This window comes from Mus caroli, unplaced genomic scaffold (genome assembly GCF_978045245.1).
Source record: "Mus caroli unplaced genomic scaffold, Mus_caroli_1 scaffold_11, whole genome shotgun sequence".
Classification (NCBI taxonomy): Eukaryota; Metazoa; Chordata; class Mammalia; order Rodentia; family Muridae; genus Mus; species Mus caroli.
Genome location: NW_028227266.1, coordinates 102,848,904 through 102,871,666, shown reverse-complemented (window position 1 = coordinate 102,871,666; position 22,763 = coordinate 102,848,904). Strand labels below are relative to the sequence as shown.

Genomic DNA, 22,763 nt, shown 5'->3' with positions numbered 1-22,763 from the left:
TAAAAGAATTGCCTGTTGTGGGACCAGACTTAGAATTTACTCTCAGCGTCATAGCTGGAGGCCTCAGTCTTATAGAAAAACAAGGTCGCAAACGTGACTCTGGCGAATGAAGACAAACAGCTGTCACCCTAGGCTAAGGACGCGGCCAGCGGAAGACCTGTGCGGTCCGTGCAAGAAAAGAGTCCGCCAGAACCTTGAGCCTGCATTAAAAGACCCTGGTGTTTCTCATGGCCTCCTAGATAGGAAAGACGGAATGGCGGTCGACTTGATCTGGACACATATGACGCTGGCCCTGCTGAGACCTGGGTCTTGGTTCTAGAGAAGAAAGCCAACTGTTTTGAGGAGTGTTTTTATTTTTTATTATTATTTATTTTTTTAACGAGCGGAGCGATGGCGGCGGCGCACCGGAAGCGGCACGCCGGAAGCCCGGTGGGCGTGCCGGAGACGTGTCTTACTGGGAGCCTTGGAGCCGCTTCGCCGGTGTCCGGACCTGGTAGGCTGTGTCCGGTCCTCCTGTGCTTCGTGGGCCCAGCGAGGCAGGGTGGGGAGGCGGCGACGACGGCGACGGCGGCGGTCCGGCCTGGGATCGGAGGCCACCGGGAGCCCAGCTATGGCCGACTCGGTGGAGCGGCTGCGACAGCGGGTTGAGGAGCTGGAGCAGGAACTCGCCCGGGAGAGAACCCGGCGCTCTGGAGGGGACGGCCACTGCGGCCGGACCCGCATCCAGGAGATGAGCGACGAGGTGTTGGACTCCAATCCCTACAGGTGATCCATGGCGGGGCGGCCAGGGCCACGCTCCGCGCGAGGGATTCAGCCGGCCTCCTGCCGCTCCATTCCTGCTGTGGAGGTCCAGTTCCCAGATGGACAAGGCCATGTCTTATGCTAGTCAGAAGATATTCTTCACCAAGCGAGTTGGCTCACGATTCATCCTAGCATTCGGGAGGATGAGGTAGAGGGGGTTGCCGTGAGGTCCTGGTCAGCCTGGGCTACAGGAGTTCTAGGCCACCTTGAGCTGTGTGGTGAGACCCCCTTTTCCTGCAAGGAAGGAAAATAACATTTTATTTAAAAAACCCAAAACAATCCAAGCCATCCATCCATATGGTGCAGCTCTTCTGCCTGCTGTCTTGTACCCAGTTTCCTGTCACCATTATCTTTATTAGTCAACCTCGATCTGCATAGGCTGATGGATAGAAAGCGCTGTCAGAATATAATATGTAAAGTCGCTAAGGATAGAGCACCGTTTCCTAAATGCCTCTTAGTGTAACTTAGATGGAGCAGGGTGAGGGAGAGTTAGTTACTAGAGTGCTCACAAACATCCCTGAATATCGACTTTGCCAGGGCTCCTGACCCCTCCTCTTTGCTCTCCCTAAATGGACTTAGAAGATTGAGTGGCGTCACTTCTCAGCTTACTGAGTAGTCAGTAACTTAGAACGGTTTCTAACAGTTGCTGAACTTCTGGTTGAGATTGCTCCCTGTAAGTGGGGCCACAGGAATGCCTGTTTATGCCATAGTTTTGAAGACTGAAGCAGTTTATGTGCAGTTCTTAGAACAGCAGTTGTGCATGGCAAACCTCGTAGACGACTGCAGTCGGCAGCATGCTGTTAGACCTTCCGCTACATGTATGTTTCTTCTCACCACAGTTCTAGGGGATTGCTGATCATTTTCTCTCATCCTGGAGGTGAGAAAAGTGTAGGGAGCTATTTTAGATGGACTGCAGTATGCAATAGAATCTGTGGCATTAGGTACCTCCACAGTAAGTCTCTAAGGCTATAAGCAGTGAGGCTAAAACCTGGGTAGTTTTAAACGTAGGTAAAGTTCCAGAAAGAGGACTCTATGTGCTATGGGTCTAGAGACACTCTTGGGTGGTGAAGTTGGTAAGGCCTGCTTGTGAGTGTACGTAGACATTTCTGAGAACTGCTGGAGTTAGGGTGAGTGAGTGCAAACATGTAGGCGATGAGGCGTAAGGAAGATGCAGTTGCTGCTTGAAGAGTCAAGGTTGTGAGAGAAAGGGAACTGCTAAAATACCCACCCTGCAGTGAACAGTTAGGATCTAACCAAAAGGATTGGCTACTGAGACAGGAAGTGTTTGTGCATCTGTGATGGCCATTTAAGAGTTAAGACTTCAGAAGACTGAGAAGCAAGAAGTGAAAATACTATAATAGTGTGTGTGCAGCTCTAGATAGGTCACATAGGGTTAAAGTGGAGAGGCGGGGTCAACCAGAGGGCTGCTGACAGATGTCTAACAACCACAGGTCCATGTGTGCAGTAAAGATCAAACACACGAAAACTTTTACATGTTATATGGGTATATACCACAGTGTGCACGTACGCACATATAAACACATACATATACCCAATAATTGAGCAGTGCCTCTTAGAATCCTTGGCAGACAACAGATGTTCCCAAAAGCAGATATCCTTTCTTATGGGCAGAGGCCATGAGCTTATTTCATTGTCTTTATATACTAACAAAGCAAGGGACAACAGTGCCATTTCCCTTTCACCCTTACCATTTAAACCATTAGGTGTAGATCTTGACTACACATTAAGATAAAGAAGGTATTTTAGAAGAACAATACAGTTTCACAGGTAACACGAGCGTTCATGGTTTTAAACCTAGTGATTTACCCAGTAAAGGGTAGCTTTTAAGTTCAGCTAGTCGTCAGATTTGCTGTGTTTCCCAGGCTGGCCTTGAATTCCTAATCCTCCTGCCTCAGCCTTTCAAGTGCTAGGAGTACAGATGCATGCCACCATGTCCAGCTAGATTCCTCCTCTTTTGAAGTAGTAATGATTGAATTTTGGTGGTTGTTTCCTTTGATGGAGTCTGTCTATACATATCACTGTTAGCTGAAAGATTGCAAGCTTAGGCTGGAGAGGGCTGGCTGCTCTTCACAGGACCCAGGTTTGATCCCCAGCACTGACGTGGCAGTTCACCATGCATAACTCTAGTCCCAGGTGATCTGCCACCCGCCTCTGGTCTCTGCAGCCACTGCATATGTATACCTGCAGTACTGCATGTGTATACCTGCAACTCACCCATCCGCATGAAAATAAAGATGAATAACAAGAATGCAAAAGCTCTAAATTTGTTTTGTTTTCTTTTAAGCCGTCTGATGGCATTGAAACGGATGGGAATTGTCAGTGACTATAAGGTATGATGAACTTGATTTCAGGAAATGAGACTAATTTCTCGTGACAAATCAAACAGAGTATTAACAGGTACCGTTTTGTGTTTCACAGAAAATCCGTACCTATGCTGTAGCAATAGTAGGTGTTGGTGGAGTTGGTAGTGTGACTGCTGAAATGCTGACAAGATGTGGCATTGGTAAGGTAAAAAGATTTCTCTTTGCCTGTCCAGTAGGAAACTGTTCACTCCGGGAGCAAATCAGGTACAGAGCAGCACTCTATTGCTTAATCAGTGGTTAATTTCTGTTATATTTGGGTAGCTTGCTCTTCTCTAGAGGCCGAGTCATAACTTTCTCCAGACAAAGGCTCATATTATTACTAATTCAACAAAGGGTACTTAATTGTGTCCAGAAACGTTGGTTTAGGGCAGTGTAATGTGTAAGTAATTTGGAATTATTTTAGATATAGAACCTGTTAGAAATGGTTCTGGGGTCACTCCCAAAATACCATGTTATCTGTAGCATTTTAGCAAGGCAGAAAGTTTACTTTTGCAAGAGGGTGCGTAGCCACGCCAAGTCAAGCAGGCAAGCTCACACAGTGGGGATTCTGTTGGGTTTTTACTCCTGATGTAAGGGCTCCTGTGCCCCACTGTGAGTGGTCAGAGTTCAGCCTCACACTCTGCACAGTTAGCTAACTCAAAATGGCACAGCTGATGGGCGAAGTACAACTTTTGGGAACAGGATAGAGCCTGGAGCATATATTTTGATTTCAGGAAGTGCTGCCCCTGGAGGAATTTAAGTTTCTGTCACGTCTTTACAGATTTTATTATTATTATTATTATTTTATTTATACATACATCTCTCACACATCTCAACTCAGCCTTCTCTTCCTCCATTCCCTCAGTCTCTCCCCCCAACAGTTTTTTAAAAACGAAGTTTTGTCCTACTTTGATATAAAAGACAGTATGTTTAAGTGGATAAAGTATGAAAATGGAATACTCAGATCTTGAAAAATCTTATCAAGCACTCAGTCAGACACACAGAGTGGAAGGCATTGAGTTTGAATTGGGAAATGGTTCAGAGTTTTTATTTAGCCCCCTTTGTTTTCATTTAAAAACAAAGTTGAATTGTAGAAAAGAAGTAACCTTCTGTCAGAATTTAATCTGTCAGTCTCAAATTTATAAAGCCAAGGACTATTGATTTTACTTGGTGGTTGAATAGATAAGTAAGTTTTCTACAATTTTCTGCCCTCTTGTTATTTTCTTATAATATATTTAAATGAATAATTCTATTTCATATTATACATTACATAATTATACACTTAATATATTTCATATATATATAATATATACTATATATAAAATATAGATAAGTTTTCCACAATTATCTGCCCTTTTGTTTTCTTTTAATATATTTAAATGAATAATTATATTTCATATCATATATTATAATTATACACTTAATATATTTCATATAATATATATGTAACATATATATAACAGATTCTCCAATATTCATTTGTCAATAAGTTAATTTTAAAAGATAGTGTTTGTAAAATTGGCTCTCATTTATTGATATAAAAATGATGCCAACAAAATACTACAATGTTTATTATAATTTTAATATCTTTGAAGTGGTTTACAGAAGCGGGCCAAAATGTTGCTTGTAAATGACTTGAGTGCCCAGTTGATTAATGGGATATTGGAGATGCTTGAGATCGGTAGTCAAAGATGAGTGCGTGGCTGCAGTAAAGCAGACTGCGAGACCTCGTTATATGGTTTAATCCTGTAGGTGTCAGGTGAACCTGTAAATTGTCATACTTGGTTTCCAGGTCATCTAACAGTGCAGAGCCTAAACCCTGAGAATGACTGGAACCTTGCCTGGGTGTTTGCTAGGAAGGAAGTCTTCATGGTGCAGCTCATACAACTTAGTCAGAATCTGTCTTTTCATAGACTGCATATTACTGTTGGGGACGTGCTTCCTGCCCCACCCGCAGTTCACATGTGCTTCAGGTGCTGCTAGATGAGGCAGCAGCAGGTTCCCAAGGCTGCTGTAATTAGAATCCTGAGAAGACTTTGTTGGCTCTCATGCCCATTGCACTCTTCATGGGTAAATAGGAATTCTGGCAGCGAGCTGCAGACACCTGCATTTTCAGTGACTCTTCCATGATCTCACTGGATACCCAGGTTTGTAAACTCAGACTAAATGGATGAGTTTCAGGAATTCTTTCTTCTGTCATTAAAACAAGAAGCTGACTGAAGAAGGTTAGTGGGAAATAGTGCTTTGGAGACCCAGAGCCCATTTCGATCTCTGCAAGTGTCTGCATCAGCTGCAATGCTTTCCAGATGTGCTGCAGGCTAGAGAATTGATAGCAGTTCTCTGTGACCTAAGCCAAGTAGCAGCAGAGTAACAGCCTCCACTTCTTAGCACCAAGCCGACTAGAAGCCACACACTCACTTAAAACTCTCTCTCACCAAGCAGATATTACTGGATGAGCCAAGGGTTAGGGACTTGGGGTTATAAAGGGCCTAAGTGGTCCTTTGCTAGCAGCCTATTGAAGGTTCTCTGCGTGTTGTCATAGGTTTTGTTTTCCCCCTGAGATAAAGCTTTGTGGTAGAACAGTTGCCTAGCATGTTCAAACCCCAGCACTGTACAAAAAGAAAAAAGAAAAGGATAAAATCTCATCTTTATAGATTCTAACCTGTTCTTTCTGATAAGAAATGAGAAATTCTGCTCATTTCAAGTGGCATGAATGCATGGCAAACATTGAAGTAGGCCTAAGGAAACAGGAACTAACTGGTTGATAACTCTTTGGAGTAATGACTTTTCGCCTTGGCTTGGGTATGGGGTGTGTCACACAAAGGAAGTCAAGGTAAAGAGGAAGCAGTAGGATCTTGGCACAGTTCTAAACTGTGCTGTGAGAATGACACGGAACAGCCATCCCCTCATTGAGCCGGTCTGGGGAAGCCGCACAGCCCTGGGTTAGGGAGGGCAACTGCGCTGGTTCCTGCATTAGCTGTGTGCTGTTCAGTACAGGTCCCGAGCTGTCTTGTCAGGAAGCTGAGGGTAAAAGGAGCTATGCATTTATCTCACAGGGCACTTAGTAAATCACTGAGACCCCAAGTGCCTTAGAAGTAGCCAGTGTTCTCACGTCACTAACAGAAAGCCTATCAAATAGAAGATCCCCTAGCTTAAAGTCATTTTTCATTGAAACACCACTGTTTTCATTTCAGCTGCTGCTCTTTGACTATGACAAGGTGGAGCTGGCCAACATGAATCGGCTTTTCTTCCAGCCGTATCAAGCAGGACTGAGTAAGGTCCACGCAGCAGAGCACACCCTGAGGTGACTGGAGTGGTGGTGGTGCTGGTGGTGGGATGCGTGCAGTGGGCTCTTGTTTTGTGACCTGCCGTGAGCGGAGCTGAATGTGAACTGACTTGGGTTCTCTCCCTGAAATGCATATCTCACTTACACAAAGAAATCTCTTACTTCTTAGACCGGGGTTGGCGGACTGTGTAGGGTTAGAGTGTGCACAGTTTCTTCCTTGCTGCCACTGTTTAACTGTGGAGCCACAGTGTGAGACTAGCCATGGCCAATGCCAGATGATTGGGCATGCCTTTGTTCCAGTACAACTTAAGTTCTAGACTCTGAAATCTGAATTCTATTTTTTATGTAGCAAAATGCCCTGAAGGAGTTCTCCCTACTGAAGGAGTTCTCCCTAACTAGTAAAGAATAGTTCTAATGTCCTGTGGTGGAACATGTTGCAAATTCCAACTTACAGGAAGTTGAGGCACTCGTGAGGAATGGCCTGAATTTGAGGTCAGCCTGGACTGTGTAAGCACGGCACCGACAGGGATTCATGGCAAAACCCCAAACCCGGCAGTACATGGGTCAGATTTGGCTCATGAGCCATGATGTGCCAGCCGCGAACTGTGGGACCTCAAACATTCTAAACTAAACTGAATGAGACATAAAGGGACTGCCAGGCTGAACTGGACATTCCAGCAGCAGTAAAGGCTTTATTCCCAGCACATAGATTGTTCAGGTTAGGATGGATGCATCCTTGTAGTCTCTATGACAGTCTATATTAGTGGCCTTGCAGAAGGACACAGACATCAAAAGTGTGTTGGGCTGCACGCATGGCTACTCTGCAGCAGTTGCAGCCTGTGTGTCTTCATCCTCAAGTGCAACACAAGCCGTAGAAGGGGACTTTGTCATCCTCACCCCCACTGAAGTCCTGCTCGCCCACGCAGCCCTCTCTTCTGCCTTTTGTCCTGTTCCTCCTCGGAGTGTTTGTAACGGTTGCTTTCCCTCTCAGGAACATTAACCCTGATGTTCTGTTTGAAGTTCACAACTACAATATCACCACAGTGGAACACTTTGAACATTTCATGAATAGAATAAGGTAAAATGTATGAATATTTTATGTAATGTCTTGTTGAACAGCTCAGTTGAACAAGTGCTAGAAAATCTACTGACAGTTTTTCAACTTTTAGGAAAGGTAATTTTAATGTACTGTTTATTAGAATAATTCTCTATTCAGAAAGTGACTTAACTGCGGTATATGTAACATTAAACATGATGTTATAATGGGAAATTGACTTCACAAATAGCATGACAATGTGCTTTGTGTCCCTCTGGGTGTGGTGGTGAGTGCCTCTGATACCAACATTTGGGAGGATGAGGCAGTAGGGTTACAAGTTTGTAAGTTTCTTGCTTCAAGAAATAGGTCAGGGATTTAATATGGGTTTGCATTTGGTTGTTTTTTGAGACAGGATCTCATATGTCAGAGGGTTGGCATGGAGCCAGTGACATCCTCCTGCTTCAGCCTCCCAGGTGCTAGGACCACAGGTGTCAGCCGCCAGGCTGTAGGGAAGAACAGACAAATGTATTTTGTATCTTCCTTTTCTTTAAATACAATTTCTTTTCTTTCTCTAGTAATGGTGGATTAGAAGAAGGACAACCTGTTGACCTAGTTCTTAGCTGTGTGGACAACTTTGAAGCTCGAATGGCAATAAATACAGTGAGTGGTGTGTGAGGCCCTGCAGCCTGGGCTTAACCCAGGTGTTCTCTCTGAATAGAGTTTTAAGCCTAAATCCTATCTTCATAGTTACCCTGCTTTAACCTGTGTGGTAAGAGCTTGTAACCTCACTGGGCTGGGACCCAGTGTCCTGCTTGCTTATGATAAAGCAACAGGTGTTTCTGCTGTGTGTTTTTAAAGTCAGTGAATATTTTATGATACTTATTCTAGTCACCATTGGGTTTTCGTTGCGTTCATATACTGTGTGTCTGTGTGTCTGTGTGCATGTATGCCACCATATCCCTGTCACCGTGGGGGCAACTTGCAGGAGTTGGTTCTCTCCTGGGGGTTAAACTCAGGTCATCAGGCTTGGTGGCAAGCGCCTTTGCCTGCTGAGCCATCTTGCTGGCTCACCATTGGTTTTAGCTTTTTTGTCTTACTAGTCTTAAATACATAAATTTAAAACATTTCCCAAAGATAAAATAATTTTCCTTTGAATCTCCTTTAAATAATACTTAGGGTTTTTACATTGCAGAGGTTTTGGAAAAATAAGTTTTTACATTGATCTGAAGAAATGTAGGAAGCAGGTCCAGTGTAAGGAGTAGGCACTTGCTGTTTCAACTGTTGTAGCTCTCTTTGACCCAGAAACCCTCAGGATCTGTTTAGATAGCACCTGAAATTCCACAAAGGAGGTTGGCAGTAATTTGTGCTGTTCTGTGGTTTTGCCTTTTCCTGTTCAGGCTTGTAATGAACTTGGTCAGACATGGATGGAATCTGGGGTCAGTGAAAATGCAGTTTCCGGGCACATCCAGCTGATGATCCCTGGAGAGTCGGCTTGCTTCGCGGTAGGCATTGTCCTGGCTCACGGTCATTGTTAGCTCTCAGTGATCTCTTGTATCAGTGTCTGCCATTCCAAGGAGCCAAGGGGTGCACTGGGACACCCTCGGGAGCATTTCGTTTCTCTCCATCTTGTTTGAAATTGCTGTATTCTCTTTCATGTAGTGTGCGCCACCACTTGTAGTTGCTTCAAATATTGATGAAAAAACCCTGAAACGAGAAGGCGTCTGCGCAGCCAGTCTCCCCACCACCATGGGGGTGGTGGCCGGGCTCTTGGTACAAAATGTACTAAAGTAAGTGAGGGCTGGTTTTTCTGAAATGTTCTGTACACCTTTGATAAGAATGTTTCCATAAAGTACTCCAAGAATTGGTATTGCCAACTAAGTAGTTCTCTTAAACTTAAATTTGCTTTTAAGTATATCGTACATGTGTGGACTTTCATTAGCATTGTGTGTGTGTTTGTGTGTACACATGCTTGTTTAAATGTCAGTTATTCCTGAATTGGAATAGCTCTTGTTAAATAACCCAGTCCTGCATCATTGGGCCAGAGGCTCTATTATGAGAATGCATCATTAGATATTTTCAGCATCCTGCAAACACAGTGCACTTCAGAGACACTAGACCACATAACCCCATGGCATGGTCATATAGCACATGTGCTCCTTTGCTGATTGAAATGGGTGACATATGTCTGAGATGCACTAAGCAACTGAGTTCAAGCTGTCCGGACAGACAGTGGGTGGAGACCAGGGCATAGATACACTTGCTCTACTGTCTTGATGCTCTTACTAAGCGTTATTCAAATGTGAGCCAACCAGAGAGACACTTCTATTATCCAAGACCAGAGTCCTCTATGAATTTATTAACTGCAGCTAAAAATGAGAAAAATGGGTTTTGTATAGCCATTGTTTGTGTTAGTTAATGAACCAGTTCACTCTTTAAAAGCAGGCTTTTCAGAATTCCCTAATTCTGGCTAATTTTTTTGCCCCACTTCAGGCTTAGAAGCCGAGTTATGTCTCCTAAGTCTCAGAATAATCACAAACTGCAATGTGGTAAATAAACATCCTGACATCAGAAGTGTGGCTCCAGCAGAGGTCATAAGAAACATGTATGAGAACTCTGAAGGCAGCAGTCTAGGACTGTGTAGTATAAGAACAGGTGCTGTCTATGCATCAGTAGGCACTAGAACACTTTATGATATTGTACAAAAAGGTCAAACAGTCCGGGCTACAAACACATTGCCCTCAGGGTTCCTCTATTAACATACAGCTTCGAATGTCTGTTATTGTTATTACCTGTGCTGCAGACACCATCCTACACATACCGTTGAATGCTCAATTTATCTGCAGTGTGGTGGGTTTCTGCAGTTTATTTAACGATTATCACCTGGTTATGTTGGAAGGAGATTATACTGTTCATCCAAGTACTTGGCTCACACAAGCTGTAAGAAACATTAATATCTTCAGACTCTTAGAGCTTTGCCAATCAGAAGAATGGCTACTTCAGTTTCCACTTGTTTAGAAAAACAGGCTGGGCACTTACATTTTTTCTATGAATGATTATTGTACTATCTACCATCTGCTTTTTTTTTTTTACTCCTTGTTAAATAGTTAAAGATCTACTTGTTTATTTAATGTGCGTTAGTGTTTTGCCTGTATGTATGTTGGTTTGAGAGTGTTGGATCCCCTGGAACTGGAGTTAAAGAGTTGTGAGCTGCCATGTGGATGCTGGGAATTGAACCTGGGTCCTCTGGAAGAGCAGTCAGTGCTCTTAACTGCTGAGCCATCCCTCCAGCCCCCTTGTTATATATTTCAAATATGTATTTTCAAATTTTTTTCTTGAAGTTATTTTAATCTTTGTGTGTACATATTATGTGTATGTGGTGTGTGTATGCGCTCTTATGTGTACACGCTATGTGTGTGTGTGTGTGTGTGTGTGTGTGTATGTATGTATGTACTCTTACCTGAGTGTGTATCCAGGCATATGCCTGTGCTACATGTGAGGAAGTCAGTAGACAGCCTCAGTTGTCAGTCTTCACCCTCCACCTTGTTTGGTAATACTGCCTTTTATCGTCTGCCTTTGCAGAATAGCCTTTGGCTATCCTGGGTCTGCCCTGGGTCTGTCCTAGGACTACCTACCTGCCCATTTGCCTGCAGACCATGTGATGAAGGCATTTTCAGTGATCCAGCTTGGATTAAGTTTCAAAAGAATAACCAAGACAGACGCTTTTAAAGAGAATGACATTTGACAGGGACAGGGTCACCATGGACTCTAGCATGCTGGAAATGTTTGATTTTACCTGAATCTGTTTACATCAGTGACTTAGTATAGTTCTAGTTTACTATATTTAAAATTATATAGTTATAGTGGTTATATTGGTTTTTTTAAATTAAATCTAGTATTACATGTCATATTTTTGTCTGGTGGGTTATGCATGTGTGCACATATGTCTAAGGTATGCTTTTCTGTGCACCCATATGTGGAGGCCAGAGGGCATTGTTGTGTGTAACTTTCTCTGTTTCTGTCAAAGGATAGTTTGATGCATGTATGAAGTACATTTTGACTACTGTAACCTCTTCTCCACTTCCTGTACTCTCCTTCCCATCCCTATTACTTCTGACAAATCTTCCCACATTTATGACTTTGTGATTGTTTCAAGACCCACTAAATTTAGTCAGGAGCATCTGTATGGGCATGGGTTTGGAATGTCCATTGGTGCCTGGTGGGCACTCATGGATACACACTGACCACAGTGATTGTCCTCCCCTCAGACCCCACTGGTAGACAGTACTTGAGTAGGAAAGGGTAGGAACCCATAAGTCCCTCCCTAATCCGTGATTGACACCTGATAGGCCCATTGCAAACAGCCACAGCTGCTGTGGGGTGGTCAGTGCAGTGGTGGTTCCATGCCTAGTAGACAGTTGGTGAAGCCCTTCTGTCTGTCTGTGGCTCGTGAGTTCTCTCCACCTCCTCTCCTGTAGCATGGAGAGGTACAAATGTCCTGTGTAGGCCCTCACTGCTCCTCAGCACCTACAGCACGCATGTGTCTGTATGCAGTGCTGATCACTACAGAGAGAAGATTCTCACTAAGGCTGGGGTAGCAGCTGTCTGTGGGTATAAGCTTTGATATTCAGAATACAGTCTGGCACCATGATAGGTTACCAAAACGGCAGTAGTGAGTTGCCCTTGGGACCTAAAACTTTAGCCATGGGTTTCGATTTCCTTTACAGTACCAGGTTTGAATTCCCTTTGTGGAGCAGGCCTCACATCCAGTCAGAGGTGGTTGGTTCTGACCTCACACCTCTGCCAACATTAGCGCCATTGCTCTACCTGTGGGCACATCTTGCCTGGCAGGCTGATATTATTGGTTATAGCATTTACAACTGGATAAGCCCATTGATGCCTTTTCTTCCCCAGCAGCCTGTAGAGCACGTCCTGGCACTATAAATGCTAGCCAATGGGGAGAGGCTTCCAGCTCACTTCCAGCTGGATTTCTCTGTGTCTTGCATCTAAGGTGTTTTCCACATTACTTTTTGAGACAAGGTCTCTTAGTGATGTAGGCACTCAACGTTTTGGCTATACTGGCGGTCTCCATTCCCTTCTCTCAGATCTAGGATCACAGGCTCAGGATGCTGTGCCTGTCGTTTTATGTGGGTGCTGGGGATCCAAACTCAGGTTCTCGTGCTGGTACAGCAAGAGCTTGATCCACTGAGCCACCTCCCAGCCCCACCCAGTGCTCATGCCTTAAAACACCTCCAAGATCAGTGCGCGCCTTCAAGGGTCAGCAGGCTGTACTTGCTGTGGTTCATCTTTATCAGAGGTTGCTCATCGTACAGTGATGGAAGGGGGTGAGCCTTCCTTCCCTTCACTTATTTAACAAATATTCAAGTAGCTACTGTGGCCAAGGTCCCTAAGGTGGAGCAAGTCACTGTTTTCTAGGCTTGTTATAAAGTTCATTACCTCGACCAGAATTTACTTACTTCTAGTACTTTATTTCTTTACTTAGCCTACTTTGATTTTCTCTTTTCTTTTGTGTTTTGAGATGGAGTCTCACTGTAGATTCCTGGCTGGCCTAGAACTCACAGACATCCACCTGCCTCTGCCTCCCAAATGCTGGGACTAAAGGTGTGCACCATCATGCCTGGCTAATTTGGCTCTTTCTTTTTCAGGTTTCTGTTAAAATTTGGCACTGTCAGTTTTTACCTTGGATACAATGCAATGCAGGATTTTTTCCCTACCATGTTCATGAAGCCAAACCCTCAGTGTGATGACAAAAACTGTAGAAAGCAACAAGAAGAATACAAGGTACACAGTCAGAAAATCTGAGGGCCCCATCACCTGGGACAGTGACTTTCAAGAGAGACAGATTGGGAATATAATATAAATGGCTTCTGGATTTTTATAGTTTTAGTTAATTTAGCATACTGGAAAAACAAAAATTCTTTCTTGCTTTTGGGAAGATGAAATGCCTGTGTGAATTCCTGAGTGCTGCAGAGAACTGAGGAGTAACCCGCGTTGTTCTGTTTGCTTTACACAGAAGAGGGCAGCAGCGCTGCCCACGCAGGAGGCCGAGCCCCAGGAGGAGGCAGAGGTGGTTCATGAGGACAACGAGTGGGGTAAGGAGCCTTGCGCACTCACACTGTGGGAGGAAATAGGAGGCCACACACATTTTAAAATAGTTATCACAGGGTTTTCTGGGAAGGAATGTATGATTATACAAAAGTATAAGGAATTCTTGTGGTTTTCTTGAGAATGAACTCAGAGTCATATTTAATCCTACAGGCATCGAACTGGTGTCTGAGGTGTCAGAAGAGGAACTGAAGAGCTCTTCAGGTCCTGTCCCCACCTTACCTGAAGGCATTACAGTGGCATACACAGTCCCAAAGAAGGTACCTGTGAAAGCTGATTAGCCCGTGTGTAAATGCCAGAGAAGAGAAAATATGTATTTCTCCTTTCAGTTTTATCTTATGTTGGAAGGCTAGTGGGGCATTTCCTAGTTTAGAATTCATATGTAGGCAGTGAGGTATTAAGAACCAGATATTCAGTGTCAGCAAATTTGAAACTGAGAAAGTGGAGACTTTTAAAAATCCTCTGATGTATCCAAACAATAGTAGGTTAAATTATGACTTTTTCATATTGATAGTTTTAGCCACAAACCCACTTAAATTTACTTCAGGAAAGGGTGATGGTGTGCGTGCGCCTGTGGTCCTAGCACCCAGGAGGCTGAGCCAGCAGATTTGCAAATTTGAGATGAACCTGGATATGTAATATCCTGGAAATGGAGGTCATGGGTGAGGGGTGAGGGGTGGAGGGGGAGGGAGAGAGAGAGGGAGAGAACACGCGTGTACATGAGTAAACCTACAAAGATGGAGACTTGTCAAGTGAAGACTTTCAGAGCAAGGGCTTGGACCACCTGACAAGAAGAAATACAGATAGGCAAACGTATTGAAAAGTCGTTAAACATCATTAGTCATCAGGGGCATCAGATGAAAGCCAGTGAGGTACATCTCACTCCAAGTGAAAAAGGTAAGTGCTGGCAAGAATGTGAAGATAGGGAGCCTAGACTGTGGTAATGCATTGCTATCAGGAATGCCAATTCCTACATCCATTGTGGAAAACTAAATGGAGGCTCCTCAAAAAATTACTGTATATGTGATCCAGTACTCTCACTGGGTGTAAGGTATATATCTAAAGTATATAGAGCCAAAATGTCCTTTGACTGATAAAAGATACATGTGCACACATGCGCATGTGGACACACACACAGTGGAATACTACTGAGCATAAGAGGATGACAACCTGTCATCTGTGACAGGATAGATGGAACTGGAAGTAATTAAGTAAAATAAGACTGGCACAGATGGACGAACACCACGTGATCTCCCTCGTGTGGACTCTGAAGGTTTGATGTTACACACGTTGAGAGTGGACTAGTGCTCCCAGGGATGAGGGGCAGGCGGAGGCAAAGGTTGGCCAGCAGCTTGGAGGCTACAGCTAGCTAGGAACACTAGGCTCTGGTCTGTCACAGAAGGGTGGCTGTAGGTAGTCATTGTTTTATGTTCAGAAAGCTAGAAGAAATGATTTTCGACTGTTCTAATTACCGAGAAGTGTCTTGAGGAGATAAGCTTATCCTGACATGAACATTACATAGCATACCTTACCTTCATGGTCCACTATAAACGAGTGTAATTTTATATTAAAAAATCCACTCAGTAGGAGTGCCAAGAATATTGAAGTTGCTGCCTCCTGAACAACATTTTGGTGGGTAATATAAAGAACTTTATGTCTCCTACATACTTCCAAATATATTATCAGAGAAATCTACTTTCTCAGCAAGCTGCGCATGGGTAAAGCTGGCTGCTGAGGACAGGCAGTTTGGGATGGTTCCGTTTCATGGCACTTCCCCCTTTTGTTGACAGACAGAGGATTCTGCTTCTGAAGTAACAGTGGAAGATTCCGGTGAAAGCTTGGAAGATCTTATGGCCAGGATGAAGAATATGTAGACAGTGGCTGGCTTCTGTCTTATTTTCTCTGCTTATGCTAGTCCCTTGGAATTAAACAATCGGAACTAATAAAACTTAGCGCCGCCTTAGTTGGCATGTGTATCTTCACTGAGTTGTTATGCTGTATGGAACTCTAGTGGTTTCCTCCTGCTTCCTTATACAACCTAGTCAGTACCACAGCGACAGAAAGGAAAGGAGGCCCTGGACGATAAGTAGCACAAATGGAGGCTGGACTGTGTGGCCTGGAGGCTGTGGCTGACAGTGTCTGAGTGAATGGCTTCCTACTGGACAGTCGCTCACTACTACTCTGACCAGGAGTGACTGTAACAGCCGATAGAATAAAACATCCCTCGGATAATTCTGGAGGAAATCGAAGCAGAAGGTCTTCATGGGTAGTGTATAAACCCATGGATTGAATATTTAAGATGAACCATAGATAAAAGCAAGCTATGTTCATGGCAGACAGAATTACGTTCAGGAAACATTGGTTATCCTCAGATTTTCATCGATCAAGGAAAAGGCATCACTCTCTGTAGCAGAAGTGTCTTCACCATGTTACTGAAGAGCAGGCACCGTCCATACTTTGTGCTTCATAGAGTGTTCCTCAATACTTGATTCCATAAATACTGACATGCTAGCAAGGCTTGTCCGAGTGGCGAGCAGAACAACTCAAACTGCCTCTGCAGAGGTGCGCAGGTGTTTATTCCCTGCAAGGGCTCCATTTCCCAAGTGTGACCACTTCAATTGTAAACCGAGGCCTGATGTAAACTCTTGGTGGTTTAACCTTGAAGATATGAAATGTATCATTATGAATGTCTAAATTCTATGTATTGAGAAATGTTAGTAGCAAAAGTTAAAAGTGCCATTCCCACTTGTAAAATAAAGTTGTAAAGATTCAATGCACTTGCTTTGAGATTCTAGTATTACAGGTGATTTTTTTTTTTTCAAAGTGGGCAGTGTTTTATTTTCCTTTACAACTTAGTGACCACTTCCTGATGACTGCACATGGGGTAAGGCTGCTTGGTAGGTCAGAAAGACCCCAGCGACAGTGTTTTCCTGACAGGGTGTGGTCTTCGGTAGTGAGTGGAATGACGTGTATGAGTGATGTCACTGTCAAACCAGCAAGATCGCATTTATGCACCGTTGTTCTCAGGACTGTTGGTAACTTGGGCAGACTTTCCCAAATCCCTCTGCCTCCTTGTGTCACAAGGCCCAGCTCGCTCCCATTCACTTCACTGGTGATCACACCCAGGGTTGTATATAATGGGGATGATGGATTCTTTTTCACACCAAGTATAGGCAGGCAAAAGGTGTCTTTCAGCTCAGGGTGTGTGACATGGGCTTGTTTGAAATGTAGACCCATTGGCCTAATGAACCATTCATATTTAGGTGGTTTTCTTGTAAAGCCATCACCAACAAAGCAGACTTTAGCAACCATTCTCTTCCATGCCTTCTTTTTTTCTTTCCCTGTTTGGATAACTTTCAATACTTCTGTTTCTCTTTGGGCACGAACTTTGGGTAGAGGGACCTTCCATTTTCCCGCCTTTTCTTTTTGTTTCTGCTTAATCACGGTGGGAAGTACTTTTGCTCTGGACTGCCCCTCTCTGTCCAGCAGATAGGCTGGGACTGCTCCCTGTGGAGTCTTTCCATCATCCTTCTGCTTGGTGTTTCTCTTTTCATGCATCTTAATCGTTTTTTTCACTTGTATTTTTTGGACATGGCATTGTTTATGGTAGAGCTTTGCCTTCAGGCCAATCATTTTTTGCCTTCTTTGAATGCTCATGGGCCTCCCAACCTTCTTTCTTTCTCTTTTTCTCATGGTAGTCCAAACAATATCCATATCGTTTGTGGTGCAATTCAATATATTCATTTTGCGGCATGATGACAGCCACTGAACAGCCGTCTGCGACCTCCCAAGTCCCAAAAAACTCTTAATTTCTGGGTGTCGCTGGTCCACGAGCCTGCCTCTATAGTTGATTTTTATATTTATAATGAAGTTGAGTGCTTCTAGCTTTGAAACTTAACATTTATGTTGCCGTGATAAATTTTTTACAAATGTTTTAACAGAACTTAAGCATATTGGATTGGAGAATAACTTTAAGTCACTAGACATGTTGTAAATTTTAAGATGAAGTACATTTTTTTTCTAGAATAATTCTTTAGAATTAATGGTCCATGAATTTTCTAAGGTTTAATCAAGTCTTGAACTTTCAGGTTTTGTTAAGGCATAACACATAGGATCCATCATCCTTTAAAGATCTGCTTTCTGTACCAAATTCTAATGTATCTCTCTTTTTTTCTTCTTCTTTTTTTTTTCCTCTTAGCCAGTAGTTCACTACTGGGTTATCTCAAGCAAGCAAGCAAACAAACAAAAAAACCAAGCAGGCGGCAGGCACCTGTGAGCCAATAGAGTTCTTCCTGTAGCCTGCAGCCACAGAGCCGGAGGGGCAGCAGGCAGTGGATGAGAGTTGCCACATAGAGCTTCTAGACGTTCAGCTGAATTTCTACACACTGGATCCTAACAAAGGCAAGGAGTCCCTCACCGTCTTAGCACTGACTCTAGAGTCTGGAGTCTAGGCAGTAAAGCCCGCCACAGCTTTGGCTCCTTACTGCTAGCAGAAAGGCGATCTGTGGCTCCGAGCAGATCTTTGGGGTTTCTTCTCATCCTCCTGGACACCCACAAATGTAGACCCAGAGGGAAAGGCAACTACTTTATGTCAGAGAAGCCTTGACCTCCCCAGGTGACAATTCTGCTTTTCAGGATTCCCCTTCTGTCAAGTACTGAAGACAACTGAGAGCAAAGTTTGGTTCCTGCCAGCTCTTTATTAGGGAGTGTCTGAAAATTACCATTTCGCTGTGTGTGAGGGTGTATGTTAACATGAACACAATCTGAGAATCACATCTGTGCTAACACCAATATCTGTGAAGCAAGTGTCTGTTAATGGAAGCATATCCTACTGCTTGGGAATCACACATCCTCACACAAATGTCTGGTGCAGCTGCTCTTAGCATTCTCATGAGGCAAAGAACACACTGTTAGTGCAATAAATGGATAAAATAATGACCTTATTATGTACTAAATTTGAATATTTAATTTAGAAAAAAAGGAAATATATAATTTAGTGACCACTTCTGTTATAATTTGTACCATAAAGTCAAATATCACTGCAGTTTCTAAAATATTTTGTATAGTTCTCAAATCTAGATTTTAGAAGAACAAAGACTATGCTGATTTGAAGTCTTTTAGAGTACTGGTCAGATTATTATTTAAAGTTTCTTTTAAAAAGGTGATTAATACTATATTTTTAGTGTATTAGTCATTTTCATTAGTCATGAAATAGATTTTTTAAAAAAGATTTATTTATTATACATAAATACACTGTAGCTGTCTTCAGACACACCAGAGGAGGGCATCAGATCCCATTACAGATGGTTGTGAGCCACCATGTGGTTGCTGGGATTTGAACTCAGGACCTTTGGAAGAACAGTCAGTGCTCTTACTCGCTGAGCCATCTCGCCAGCCCATGAAAAAGATTTTAAGCTTTGATATATTAGTTGTAAAAATCAATGTCTAATATGCTTATGAATTCTGTTATTTGTACCTTTCAGAGGGGGCAAACTCCAAAGATAGGTTATGGTCATATTTTAGCTTTTTAGTTCCTCTGAGCCTCCCTCAGAAGGTGGAAGAAGAAAGCTCATTTTGTCATGTCCTGTCTAATTTAACTTACCATAGAAGTGTGTAGACATTAGCGACGCTTCCCAAACTCAAAGCTTTGGCAGGACTGACCTGGCCACCTAGCTCTCAGGCTGCTTCTGAGCGGGCTCAGGGAGGGACCTCAAGGTTAAGTCTAAATTGTAAGTGTTGGCTAGTGATGATACTGGCTTCTGCACCCACCAGGAGTTGGGTGACACTGGGCACACCCTGAGGTCACTACAGTTCTTCAAGTTGAGCAAACTATTGACTAAAGTTGGCCAAAATTCAAGTCTGCTGAAACATGTTCAAAGTTTATTCTTAAATAACTATGCAAAATAGCCCTCTAATACAGAATGCAAAATGAGAGAACTTGCACTTACACTTTTATTTTAAAACATACATTTTTTTATGCCTGTCATCTTTACAATAATACATATTGGGATCTTATAAGATTTTAAATCATTGAAAATTTTACTATAAATATACAAATAAAAACAAATATCTAAAATGTGGCAATATTTATCAAATCTATAAAAATATTTAATTTCCAGTATAAAAACACCAACTAAGCGAGGTAAGGCAAGACTGATTCTGACCATTTACGAAAGAAATGGATTTGTCATGGCTTTTTGTATGTGTGTGTGTGCTGAGGACTAAACCCAGGGTCTGAGGCATACTACTGCTGTGTCTTTAGCTCTATTCTATTTTGTGACAAGGCTTCACTAAGGTGCCCAGGCTGGCCTTGAACTCACCCCATACTCTAAGCTGGTACTAACCTTGAGAACCTGTGCCTCATCCCACGAGTAGCTGGCTTTTTAGACCTGTCCCACAGTAAGCAAGATGAGAATGGTAAAGAGCCTGGCACACATGCCATCGGACACTGCAGCACTGTGAGAAGCTTCCTGGAGACAGCACAGAAAGCGGGGCTGGCTAAACCAGCTTAGGGAAGAGGAAGGCCCAAAAGCAAAGCCAGCTGTGGCAGCATGCCCCTGAGGTCCCAACACTCTGGGGTGGGGGGTGATCAAGAGTTCATGGTCACCCCAAGCTACAGAGATTCACAATGTGGTAAGAGGCTAGGGTGATAGCTCAGTTTGTGAAGCGTCTGCCATGTAAGCATAAGGACCCAAGTTCAACCCCCCAGAACCCACTTTAGAGAACTGGGGGTAGAGATGGAAGCTTGTATTCCTGTCTTAGGAGATAGAGGCAGGGGTATGGGTCACTAGGATGTGGACTGCCAGTCAGACTAGTTAAGAGCACCAGGTCACTGAGACCCTGTCTCAAAAAACCAAAAACCAAAAACAAAAAAACCAAAAACAGTCACGGTGGACAGCGCCTGAGGAATGATACCCAAGGCTGACCTCTGTCCTCCATGTGTACATGCATGTGTGTGTGTGTATGTGTGTGTGTGTGTGTGTGTGCACACATATCCTCACACAAACCCAGAAAAAGGAAAACAAACAAGAGTTCTTATCTAGTTCGTTTCACTGAAGACTGTTCCGACTTTTTATAAACGTCCCTTTAGCCCTTGAAAGTTCTCTGAGGCAGAGAACTGGCTCAGAGCCCTGCTAGGAACAGACAGTGAATGGCCAGAGCTAAGGCTGCTCTGGAGGGAGAAAAAAGAACTGTGGATTTCTTAAACCATGAGATCCTGCCAGCTCTTGTTGCAGAGACCAAGCCACTCCTCATGCCACTGAGTGCTGATGTCGTCATCCTGGATCTCATCCCATAGGAAACAGGTTCTTTAATCAATTTAAACTTGACACGACAATTCAATGTAATTCAATACAACTTCATACAAATGCCAGTTAAATAACACTAAGATGGAAAAAAAAAAGATTTTCTTTAAAAACACTGAGTTAGAATATTCCAGATGTTTAGCTGTTTTATCTTGAAGTATCCTTGCAAACAATTGACAGTTAGCTTTGCCCTTGGGGAAGAAAAACGTTAGGGGAATGAGTTGTTTTAAAGAGAAATGAGTCTCCACTTGATGACTGCCTTGAAGGAGCTTTTCCACCCAAAAGTGATGTCTCTGCTTCTTTTATTTCCATTGCCCTTTTGTACAGTTCAGCAGCCTTTTCAAAATTCCCTTCTTCATAGCTTGGAGGGGAAACAACAGGAGAGAGGCACTGCTGTTAACAAGAAACCCTTGCTTCTACGTAGCCATCCAAGGTGCAGAAAAGCAAGTTGCAACTCATTTGCCATTCCCACTGCACTCTTTTCTTTCTTTCTTTTTAAAAAATTTTTATTAGATATTTTCTTCATTTACATTTCTTTTTTTTCATTTTTTATTAGGTATTTACTTCATTTACATTTCAAATGCTATTCCAAAAGTCCCCCATACCCTCTCCCCACCCCACTCCCCTACCCACCCACTCTCACTTCTTGGCCCTGGTGTTCCCCTGTATTTAAGAAGATACCTAATTAAAAAAAATTAATAAAAAAATGCTAAGTGTTGTTATCACCTGCATTCCGAGATGAACGCACAGGAGTGAGCAAAACTCAACACACACCTAACTCATCAGCTCTGAGGTTAGTAGGTAGCCCTATCACCCCATAGGCAGTAAGTGCTGGTATAGGCTGTCTTCACTACTGTCCACAGTACACGCCTCCAAAAAGTAAGCCTGCTTTCTCTCTGCTTCTGATACTTGAGTATCTAAAGCTACACAAGACCAAAACAACTACCCTCACCCCATGGAAGACTGTTTTCAGGGATAAATATTTCATGCTGTTCTGTGATAAATCAAAGCTATTAAATATTGGGATAGATAAGAAACGTTCTTACCTGAGCACAGCTAAATTTTTCAGTGTTTCTCCAACTCGAGGATGCGTTCGCCCCAAGCTATCTTCATAAATCTTTAATGCTCTTTCATATAGTGGCAGGGCTTCACTGTGCTTTTTCTTATTAAAAAAAAAAAGTAACAGGGCTCACTTAACACATAGTGTTTCTAAAATTATTATTAATGTATTCTATACTGTTCTGACATACTTTGATAAGCACTTTGAAAACCTTAATATCCTTCTAAGAGATATTAAGGAAACATTATTTTATGGACAATCATACTGGAGAAGCAGAATAATAGAAAGTAAAAACTCTTAAGTTTTAGACATGGCTGAGTAACAATTTGACTCTCTTCTATAATAAGCACAAGCCTGCTTATTGCCTTACTATGCCATTAATTCACACTTATCCATATGTATAAAATATATACATTATATATAATATATGAGGTAATATATATATTACATTCAGATCATTCATTTGCAAACCATTGAAATGTAGATGCTTACCATTTGGCTATGAAGGACTGCCAAGTTTACCAAGGCAGTAGCTACACTGGGGTGCTTTGGGCCAAAGGATTTCTGCCGAATTTCAACAGCCAATTCATACAGAGGTACAGCTTTGTCAACTTTTCCCTTCAAAACAAAAGCACAATCTAACAAAATATTCAAGCAATAAATACCATCTGACCTGAACTTTCTCCAGAAATAAAATATATTAAATAAGATTGCAGAAGCATTCTCTACAGCTGGCCACACCTCAAGGCAACAGAAAATCCAATATAGCGTTCACATGAAGCTGTTGGGA

General features: G+C 42.9%; 2 protein-coding genes and 1 pseudogene across 3 annotated transcripts in view; 1 reads left to right on the top strand and 2 right to left on the bottom strand.

Moving 5' to 3' along the window:
• The first annotated feature begins 9 nt into the window (after window positions 1–9).
• On the top strand, window positions 10–16,386 carry Uba5 (ubiquitin like modifier activating enzyme 5). Of its 2 annotated transcripts, XM_021171803.3 has the most exons (12): window positions 10–765; window positions 3,107–3,152; window positions 3,241–3,330; window positions 6,359–6,468; window positions 7,442–7,528; window positions 8,062–8,146; window positions 8,884–8,988; window positions 9,146–9,273; window positions 13,150–13,285; window positions 13,518–13,596; window positions 13,763–13,869; window positions 15,400–16,386. In XM_021171803.3, the coding sequence occupies exons 1-12, from the start codon at window positions 611–613 to the stop codon at window positions 15,481–15,483; spliced, it is 1,212 nt and encodes a 403-aa protein (XP_021027462.1). In that variant the 5' UTR covers window positions 10–610; the 3' UTR covers window positions 15,484–16,386. The 2 variants fall into 2 exon arrangements, with proteins under 2 accessions (XP_021027462.1, XP_085684088.1); XM_085827962.1 differs by lacking the exons at window positions 10–765; window positions 3,107–3,152 and having other exon boundaries at window positions 3,270–3,389.
• Window positions 16,387–16,596: 210 nt separating this feature from the next.
• On the bottom strand, window positions 16,597–17,363 carry LOC110301352 (ribosome biogenesis protein NSA2 homolog pseudogene; annotated as a pseudogene).
• Window positions 17,364–19,379: 2,016 nt separating this feature from the next.
• Window positions 19,380–22,763, bottom strand: part of Nphp3 (nephrocystin 3) — a 42,030-nt gene continuing 38,646 nt past the window's right edge. Inside the window, exons 25-27 of the mRNA XM_021171801.3 lie at window positions 22,466–22,591; window positions 21,960–22,075; window positions 19,380–21,274 (exon numbers count right to left, since the gene is read on the bottom strand). Of these exons, the coding sequence (XP_021027460.1) occupies window positions 21,094–21,274; window positions 21,960–22,075; window positions 22,466–22,591 (423 nt within the window). The 3' untranslated portion in view covers window positions 19,380–21,093. The remainder of the gene's footprint in view (window positions 21,275–21,959; window positions 22,076–22,465; window positions 22,592–22,763) is intronic.